Source organism: Scylla paramamosain, chromosome 25 (genome assembly GCF_035594125.1).
Source record: "Scylla paramamosain isolate STU-SP2022 chromosome 25, ASM3559412v1, whole genome shotgun sequence".
NCBI lineage: Eukaryota > Metazoa > Arthropoda > Malacostraca > Decapoda > Portunidae > Scylla > Scylla paramamosain.
In genome coordinates this window covers 3825001-3834963 of record NC_087175.1, presented here as the reverse complement: position 1 = coordinate 3834963, position 9963 = coordinate 3825001, and the positions used below count along the sequence as shown (strand labels likewise).

Sequence of the window (9963 nt, the reverse complement as noted above, 5' to 3'; positions counted from 1 at the left end):
CCACTTTTCCATTTTGACACCTTGCACCTGGCTAATTGTGTGTGTGTGTGTGTGTGTGTGTGTGTGTGTGTGTGTGTGTGTGTGTGTGTGTGTGTGTGTGTGTGTGTGTGTGTGTGTGTGTGTGTGTGTGTGTGTGTGTGTGTGTGTGTGTGTGTTGATATTATTGTCATTGATATCTTTAATTTTTCTTTTCTCTCTTCTTTTCTTATTGTCTGACTTTTTTTCATTCTTCTTTTTCTTCTTCTTATTCTTATTATCATTATTATTATCATCGTGATTATCATTATTACTGTTCTTGTTCTTTAACGTTTTACTCCTATCCTCTTTGATATACTACTACTACTACTACTACTACTACTACTACTACTACTACTACTACTACCACTACAACTAAAACTACTATCATAATCACTCCTTCACTGAGATGAATACTACTACTACTACTACTACTACTACTACTACTACTACTACTACAACAACCACCACCACCACTACAACCACAGCCACTCCACACATACCTGAGGTGGATGGAGGTGGAGTAGGCGAAGGGGGTGAAGGAGAGAGCCAACTTGACGAAGCTGTTAGGCTGGAAGGTGGTAGGAATGGTTGGGGTGGTGCAGGCTGATCCTCCCCACCCCGCCTGGCACTCACACTGCAGACAGGTCCCCGCTCCCCTGCACCTGTGGGAAGGGGTGACAGGGTGGATTACAGGAGTGACGGTAATGGTTACAGGTCTTCCCATACCTGCTATTAATGGCGATAGGTGTGTACTACATGTGTGGTGGTAGTATAGGCAATATGTAAGCAAACTAAAGGGGGTATTGAGGGATTCACTGCAATACCTGGACACAGCAACGAGGACATAAGGCGCCCGACTCAAAAAAAAAAAAATAAATAAATAAATAAATAAAAAATTCAATAGTTCATAAGAATTTTAAGTCAAAGTAGCGGTAAAATATAAAAAAGATATAAAATAAGTCTGAATTCCTTTCCTATCTCCCTTCCCTTCACTCCTTCCTTCCTTATTTGTTTCCCTTGTAGCATCTCTCTCTCTCTCTCTCTCTCTCTCTCTCTCTCTCTCTCTCTCTCTCTCTCTCTCTCTCTCTCTCTCTCTCTCTCTCTCTCTCTCTCTCTCCCTACCTGCCGTGGGGGCCGCAGGGGACACCGGCAGTGGCGCAGGAGGGGTCGGGACAGCCGGTGGTGGAGGGCACGGCGCCCCCAGCGAGGTCCATCAGCTGAGAGGAATAAACAAACAAGCTAACTGTCTGAAGGTTGAGAGAGAGAGAGAGAGAGAGAGAGAGAGAGAGAGAGAGAGAGAGAGAGAGAGAGAGAGAGAGAGAGAGAGAGAGAGAGAGAGAGAGAGAGAGAGAGAGAGAGAGAGAGAGAGGGGTTAGAGGGGAATATAAACGTTGTAGAGGAGACGATGGAAGGAAAGCGAAGGGATGGAGGAGGGATATGGAAAATAAGTGAGAGAACATGAATATGGGAGAGAGAGAGAGAGAGAGAGAGAGAGAGAGAGAGAGAGAGAGAGAGAGAGAGAGAGAGAGAGAGAGAGAGAGAGAGAGAGAGAGAGAGAGAGAGAGAGAGAGAAAGAGAGAGAGAATACCGGGGGACGAAAAATGAAGACAGAAAATAAGCGAGAAGAACCAAGAAAGTAAAAAAGAAAATTGAAAAAGATGAAGATTAGAGTCCAAGAGAGAGAGAGAGAGAGAGAGAGAGAGAGAGAGAGAGAGAGAGAGAGAGAGAGAGAGAGAGAGAGAGAGAGAGAGAGAGAGAGAGAGAGAGACGACCCACCTCACCGTTTATTCGTAGGTTTCTCACGCAGCCTCTAAATGAATGGTTGTGCTTGAAGTGACCGTGGGCGTGTCTGTGGGCGGCCCTCCCCCTAGCAGCAGTGGGTGGCCTGTGTTCAGCCGCCCGCCACCCACAGGAAGCCTCGCCCGCCGCCTGCACTCACTCATGGGCGTGAGGCGTGGGTGGGGGTGTGGGCAGGAGGGCGTGGGGAGGTCCAGCAAGCCGCCCACACACAGATCCACCATGACCTCCACAACCTGAGGGAGTGAGAGTGTGAGGTAGGGGGTGAGATAACTCTGTCTTCAGCCTCTCTCTCATCGCCGTATCTCTTGCAATCCTCTTCCGCTATTTTCACGCTAACTGTTCTTCTGATCTTGCTGATTGCATGCCTCCCCTCCTCCCGCGGCCTCTCTGCACAAGACTCTCTACTTTCTCTCACCCCTATTCTGTCCACCTCCCTAATGCAAGAGTTAACCAGTATTCTCAATCATTCATTCCATTCTCCGGTAAACTCTGGAACTCCCTGCCTGCTTCTGTGTTTCCTCCTTCCTGTGACTTAAACTCCTTCACGAGGGAGGCTTCAAGATACTTCTCCTCCATTATTTGAGGTTTCATTTGGCACCTCTTTGGGAACTGGCACTCAAGCGGCTTTTTTCTTGAGAGAGAGAGAGAGAGAGAGAGAGAGAGAGAGAGAGAGAGAGAGAGAGAGAGAGAGAGAGAGAGAGAGAGAGAGAGAGAGAGTAAACTAAACACCGTCCCTCTCACTCACTATCTGACACTTTTCCTCTCTCTCATCTACTTTCCCTTACACTCTCCCTCTTCCTCATTTTCGTCTCCAGTTTTATTTTCTCCTCCTCCTCCTGTTCTTTCTCTTATCTGCCCTTTCACACACACACACACACACACACACACACACACACACACACACACACACACACACACACACACATTCAAGTCACATAATGCTTACGTTCTCCTCCTCCTCCTCCTCCTCCTCCTCCTCCTTTTCCCTCTCTTCTTCCTCCTCCTCCTTCCTCATAAGAATGTCCCTTAAAGAGTACTCGAGCCAGAGAGAGAGAGAGAGAGAGAGAGAGAGAGAGAGAGAGAGAGAGAGAGAGAGAGAGAGAGAGAGAGAGAGAGAGAGAGAGAGAGAGAGAGAGAGAGAGAGAGAGGACGGCATCATTTTCTATCTCAATTTAATCTTCTTTCCTTTCCATACTCTCTCTCTCTCTCTCTCTCTCTCTCTCTCTCTCTCTCTCTCTCTCTCTCTCTCTCTCTCTCTCTTTCGTATTGAGGTATAAAACTATGAAAACAGGTAGAGGAAATGAGAGTAAGACAAAGAGAAATAAGCCAGGATGATGAGATGAAAGTGAAAGAGAAGGAGAATAGAAACAAAAATAACAATAACAACAAAGACTGGAACAGAAAGAACATAAAAAAGGAATGAAAAAGAATAATGAAAATACAGAATATGAGCAAAAGAGAAACAAAGAAAAATAAAGAAGGGGAAGAGGGAAGAGGAGGAAGATGAAGAGGAAGAGGGGGAAAGGCAGACAGAAGGAAAGAGAAATACTGAAAGAAACATGATAATGAAAAAAAGAACAAAATACTGAAAACTCGGAAAAAAAACTGGAAAACGAAAAAAAGAAAACACTAAAAAGAACAAAGGAAGAACAAGACACACAATAAAAGAAAAGACACTAAAAAAATAAAGAAGAAAAGAACAAGAAAAAAAAAATCACAAAAAAAATTACAGTAAAAATAAAAAAAAAGATAAATTAACAACAATGGATAAAACAATAAACAAATAAACAACACTAAGAAAACCAAAAGAACAGACATCCCCCCTCATCTCTCCACCCCCCAAAAAAAAGTATGATAACAAGACGCCTGATAAAAAAAGAGAAAAAAAGAAAAAAAAAAAAAACAAAAAAACAATAAAACAAAAGAACAAGGTTAGCAATTGGTTCAAAATTGCAATAGTTGTGTGTGTTATTGGCGAGGGCGATGCAAGTCCAGGAACATGAAACAGTTATTAGAGGGGAAGTTTAGAGTGAAGTTTGCAATAGTTACTGCCAACATGACCTGCCCTCCCCTCCCATCCTGACCCCCTGTACCCTCCTACCCACCTTCCCTCTTTTCTGCCCTCCTGAAACCCTGAAACCTTGAAATCCTCCCCTGGTCATGTATTCTTCCTAATCTCTCTCTGTATCCTGTCTTAGAAACCGTATTTTTTTTTTTTTGTATTCTGTCTATGTAAGTCTGTGTTTTCTTTATTTTTTTGCACTCTTCCTTAGAAACTTTGCGCCTCTTTTTACTCTCTCTCTCTGTAACTGTACACTTTTTTTTGTAATTTCGTATTTTTTTGAGGTCTCCATTAAAAACCCTGTAATTATGTTTTTTCTGTATCTCTCTCTACACTCATCACTCTCATTTAGAAATCTTGTAACTCTTTGTAATCCCATACGTCCTGTGACTGTCTGTATCCTTTGCATTCTATTTAATCATGTAACACCAAGCTTTCTATCACTTTTTATTTCCTGTATCCTCCCTTAATAATCCTGTAATCCTCTGTACCCTCTGCAACTCTGTAACTACCAGTGACTTCCTGTAACACTATATTCCTCCTTTAACTGTCTATAACTTTAACTGGACTCCTGTGCTCTGTAAATCTCCATAAATCTTTGTCCTTTCTGTAACTTTCTACGCTCTCTCTGTAACTCAATGTACTCTATAAATACCTGTAACCCCCCTGTAATTTTCTGTAACTCCATTTTCTCTCATTAAAAACCTGCAAGTCTCCTCTTATTGTATTCCTGTAACTTCCCCTTACATTGCATTCTTTCTACTCTCTGTATCCCTGAAATCTTTAAAGGACCCTGTAACCTTCCATATTTCTCTTTAATCATCAATACAAACTTCTGTACCCTGTAAATTCTCCCTGTTTACCTGTACTCTCTCTCTCTCTCTCTCTCTCTCTCTCTCTCTCTCTCTCTCTCTCTCTCTCTCTCTCTCTCTCTCTCTCTCTCTGCCTCCTGAACGTCATATACTCTCCTCCTCCTCCTCTCCCTCTCCTCTTCCTCCTCCTCCTCCTCTCCCTCCGCTAACATCATCACCGCCACCAATACTAAGTTTGCTATCCCGTCTGTGTGTGTGTGTGTGTGTGTGTGTGTGTGTGTGTGTGTGTGTGTGTATATAGGAAGTTTCGTTCAAAACAATCAGGCAGGTATAGAGTTACACACACACACACACACACACACACACACACACACACACACACACACACACACACACACACTAAACGCCTGTCGATATCGCTGCAATAACTTTATTTTCTCCACTAATTACGCTCTCCTCGTAACAGAGAGAGAGAGAGAGAGAGAGAGAGAGAGAGAGAGAGAGAGAGAGAGAGAGAGAGAGAGAGAGAGAGAGAGAGAGAGAGAGAGAGAGAGAGAATAGTAATCTTGTCTAATTACTCAACAACCTTTACACACACACACACACACACACACACACACACACACACACACACACACACACACACACACACACACACACACACTCTCTCTCTCTCTCTCTCTCTCTCTCTCTCTCTCTCTCTCTCTCTCTCTAGTGGATTAAAGCGAGGACAATTTTACTAACCCTCTCATCTGACTCAGCGGGAAGCACAAAACACCGTGGTTCAATGGCATTAGATCGGCAGGGTAGAGTGTGTGTCGCAGGTTCGAATCCCTCTCCCTCTCCCTCTCTCTTCCACCTCTCCTCACCTGCACATCTTAATCAAATGAGTTTACATGGCAGAGCGATTGTTTAATTTGAGAGAGAGAGAGAGAGAGAGAGAGAGAGAGAGAGAGAGAGAGGGAGAGTTTGGATGAATTTTTCTTTCATAATGTTGACTTTCTTTAAACGATTTTAATTTCTCTCTCTCTCTCTCTCTCTCTCTCTCTCTCTCTCTCTCTCTCTCTCTAATTGATAAGATGATCATGTCTCTCTAATTTTTTCTCTTTAGTTTTAGTCGTAACTATCTCTGTGTGTCTGTGTCTACCTGTTTATTCACCTGTATGTATGTTCTCTTTATCATGTGTCTGAATGTCTGTCTTCCTTGTATTTCTGTCTATGTGTCCGTTTTTCTGCTTGTTCTCTTCTATTTATGTATGTATTCAAATAACTGCTTTCCATATACCTCTATGTCTGTTTGTCTCTCTGTTTTGTTAATCTCTGTATGTCTATGAATGTCTGTTTTCATGTATGTTTTTGCCTCTATCTGTATGTCTGTATGTCTATTTTGTTTATCTAAGTATCTAAATATCTTTTTATTCGTATACATCTGTCTGTCTATCTGTCTGTCTATTCTGTTTTATCTATGTATCTGAGTGCCTTTTTTTGGTATACATCTTTCAGTCAATCTGTTCTGTATCCGAATATATTTCCCGTGTATTTTTTATTTTTTTTTTCTGTCTGTGTCTCTGTTCGCACCATGTTCACTGTTGCTGGATAATCTGCCTGTCTTTCCCGCCTGCCACTGTCCCATCCACATTTCAAGGGACGCGTCACAACACCTACGAGTATGTCTCATTTAATGGATTTGTGGTCATGGCGAAAATTTCACTATTCTACCATTCTCGTCTTCTGTTTTTCCTCTTGTTGTTTGTTTTTGAGGTGGTTTCCTTCCAGGAGGAGGAGGAGGAGGAATAACAATAAAAAAAAAATACAATGAGAACAACAGCAACAACAAAAACGTGAGGAAGAACAATGACTAAAACAAGACGGAAAACAGAAGCTACAACAACAACAACAACAACAGGTAAAAAGAAAGAGAAGCTGGAACAAGAGGAGAATGAAGAGGAAGAGGAGGAGGAAGATGATGATGATGATGAGGAAGAGGAGGAAAAAAAAAAGAAGAGGAGAAAATCACTGATAATCACACTAATAACACGTCATTAACAAACTCCTCCATCTCTTCAACAACTTACAAGATAAAAACAACAACAACAACAACAACAACACAGCAGGTAACAACGGTAATTTAGACAGGTGGATTACAATGCACCACCAGTTTTGGGATAGAATAAAAACATCTGTATAACAAACTCCCACAATTCATCCCAGATCGTAACTGTAACTCATTAACCTGTTCACTTGGCGAGTTGATTAAGTACCTGCTATCTATTCATTACCTCCCAACGGCCGCACGATGGACCAATCACCACGCGTGCCTATCCTTAAAGCAGCCAATCAGATTTATTGCCTATCACGTTTGATTTTATTACTAATCTTTTCCAATCTTATTCTTTCGACTTTCTTTCTCTTCCCATCTTTCTAATTCTCGCATTCTTCTTCCTCAGATACGTGTTCCAATCTCAGTACTGGTAATCTCTAATATTTAGTCAAGGTCATGTCTAAGTCAGCCTAACCCCCAGTTCTTAATCCAAATAATTCTCTTTTCTCTAATCTCCTGCCTCTCGTCCAATCACCGCCGCTCTTCATCTCTCTTCCTCAATGACGCAGTCTCTAATCCACTCCTGTGTCCTAATTTCCTACTAATTTATAATCTTATGTATATTAATCCCTAATTCTTAATACCCACTTATCCAAATAACTAATCGAACCCTATCTCATTAAAAAAACTGCGTCTATTTCATCCCAGTCGTAGTTTTTAATCCAAGTCAATCCCTAATATCTAATCATTACGTATCCAAATCACTAATCCAAGCCGCCCCTCGTCAAAAAGTCTCCTTACACATAGATCTCAGTTTCTAATCCGAGGCAGTCCCAATTATTAATGCAAGACAGTTCCTAATCTTTAAATCCTCAGGGGGCGTCTCAATATTCTCCTTCCCATTGTTTATCGTCGCTGGTCTCACAATGTTTAGTGCGCACCGATTCTTTTCTGAGTGAGTGTGCATCAGACCCTAAGCCTTAATGCCTGCGTGTTTAGATCAATGACCCAGCCCATACCTCACCAGTCCTTTTCTCTTCCAACCCATTTCTCATCCAGCCCACACCTCATCCAACCCAACTCTTATGCAACCTATTTCTTATCCAACCTATTTATCATCCAACCCACTCATCGTAGTCTCTAAGGCAAGCCAAGCCCAGCCTCTAATCCCACAATCCCCAATGCCCACGCACCTCGTCCATCCAGGTGATGTCCAGGCGGTGCCACTTGCCGTCAGCCACAGACAGGGGCGGCACGAGTCTCACGGCGCCACCCCCAAGGTTCACCTCCAGCACTGGGCGGCCTCCTCGAAGTTCCAGCAGCAGCAAATCTCTTTCCAGCCCCTCCAGAGACTCCAGTTCGTCCTTCACCACCTCGTCCTCCTCGTCCTCTTCGGGGCCGGAATACAGGACGGTGGCATCTTGAGTCCTCGCCAGAATCTCGAGACTGAAGTGGACTCTGCTGCAGGAAGGTACTGGGGGAAGCCACACAGCGCCTCCTACGCCACCTCCTTCACCTCCTCCTTTATCAGTCTTCCCTCCTCCTTCGTCTCCTTCAGGATTGCCCTCAGGAGGTTTGAACTGGCGGCTCAGGACCTTGCAACGCGCCCCCTGAGTGCCGTGGGGACAGATGCACCTAAGGATGGAAGGAGGAGGAGTCAGTGAGTGCAGGAGTGGTAGGAGTGGAAGGAGGGAGGATCGAGTGGTGGAAGGATGGAGTGGTAGGATGGAGGATTCAGGAGGAAAGGATACTGATGTGGGTTTACAGGATTCAAAGGACTCCTCGTGTGTGTGTGTGTGTGTGTGTGTGTGTTTGAAGAGAGAGAGAGAGAGAGAGAGAGAGAGAGAGAGAGAGAGAGAGAGAGAGAGAGAGAGAGAGAGAGAGAGAGAGAGAGAGAGAGAGAGAGAGAGAGAGAGAGAGAGAGAGAGAGAGAGAAACTGGAAAACTATAAAGTACGAAAATGGAGACAGACCAAATGAAACAAAAAAAATAATAATAATAATATATGATAAAACACGAAAGAATGAAAAAAAAAGAACTATAAAACCGAAAAAGAGAAGCAATGGAAGAATAAATGTTAAATAAGAGAAGACAACAAGACAATAAAGTGAAAAACGAAGCAATAAGTGAAGAAAACGTACAAAAATAGAATGAAAAAATGAATGAACAAGTTAATAAAGAGAAAAGTAAAGTAAAAATGTACAATAGAAGTCAAGGGAGGGAGCAAAGGACTGGATATGAGAGAGAGAGAGAGAGAGAGAGAGAGAGAGAGAGAGAGAGAGAGAGAGAGAGAGAGAGAGAGAGAGAGAGAGAGATAATGGGGTACAAGTCTGAATTCTGATTGCTGAAGTGTGGGGTGAGCTAACTCTCTCTCTCTCTCTCTCTCTCTCTCTCTCTCTCTCTCTCTCTCTCTCTCTCTCTCTCTCTCTCTCTCTCTCTCTTTCTTCCCCTGGTAAATTCCTTTGATGAATACAGGTAAATATTTAATTCAACAAAGATTAGTTTGCCCTGTACCATTAAAGAGAGAGAGAGAGAGAGAGAGAGAGAGAGAGAGAGAGAGAGAGAGAGAGAGAGAGAGAGAGAGAGAGAGAGAGAGAGAGAGAGAGAGAGAGAGAGAGAGAGAGAGAGAGAGAGAGAGAGGTTCCTAATCATCCTTTGTCACGCCCAGGTGTCCATTTACCTGGGCAAGGGAGCACGGATTAACTCACCTGCAATTTATCGTTAGGTGTATGTGGACACGTGAAAGGAGGAGGAGGAGGAGGAGGAGGAGGAGGAGGAGGAGGAGGAGGAGGAGGAGGAGGAGGAGGTATGTGCAGTAACAGAAAACGGATCAGAGTCGTTAGCGTGGTTCAGGTGTGCAAGATGAGAGAGAGAGAGAGAGAGAGAGAGAGAGAGAGAGAGAGAGAGAGAGAGAGAGAGAGAGAGAGAGAGAGAGAGAGAGAGAGAGAGAGAGAGAGAGAGAGAGAGAGAGAGAGAGAGAGAGACTGTTATGCTTTTTATTCTTGTTGCTACAACAACAACAACAACAACAACAACAACTACTACTACTACTACTACCACTACTACAACCGCTACTATAACTACTACTACTACTACCACCACCACCACTACCGCAACTACAACCATAACTACTATTACTACCACCACCACCACAACAGCAACACTACCACCAACAAAACACCAACACACCTGAAGCCGGTTTGGGTGGGCAGGCATCGTCCCCCATTGAG

The 9963-nt window shown here is 43.4% G+C and overlaps 1 protein-coding gene across 1 annotated transcript in view; it reads right to left on the bottom strand.

Moving 5' to 3' along the window:
- Positions 1 to 636: 636 nt before the first annotated feature.
- Positions 637 to 9963, bottom strand: part of LOC135113102 (uncharacterized) — a 13414-nt gene continuing 4087 nt past the window's right edge. The window contains exons 3-7 of the mRNA XM_064028141.1: positions 9923 to 9963; positions 7927 to 8368; positions 1795 to 2051; positions 1141 to 1235; positions 637 to 680 (exon numbers count right to left, since the gene is read on the bottom strand). The exon at positions 9923 to 9963 is cut by the window's right edge and continues 447 nt beyond it. Of these exons, the coding sequence (XP_063884211.1) occupies positions 1818 to 2051; positions 7927 to 8368; positions 9923 to 9963 (717 nt within the window). The 3' untranslated portion in view covers positions 637 to 680; positions 1141 to 1235; positions 1795 to 1817. The remainder of the gene's footprint in view (positions 681 to 1140; positions 1236 to 1794; positions 2052 to 7926; positions 8369 to 9922) is intronic.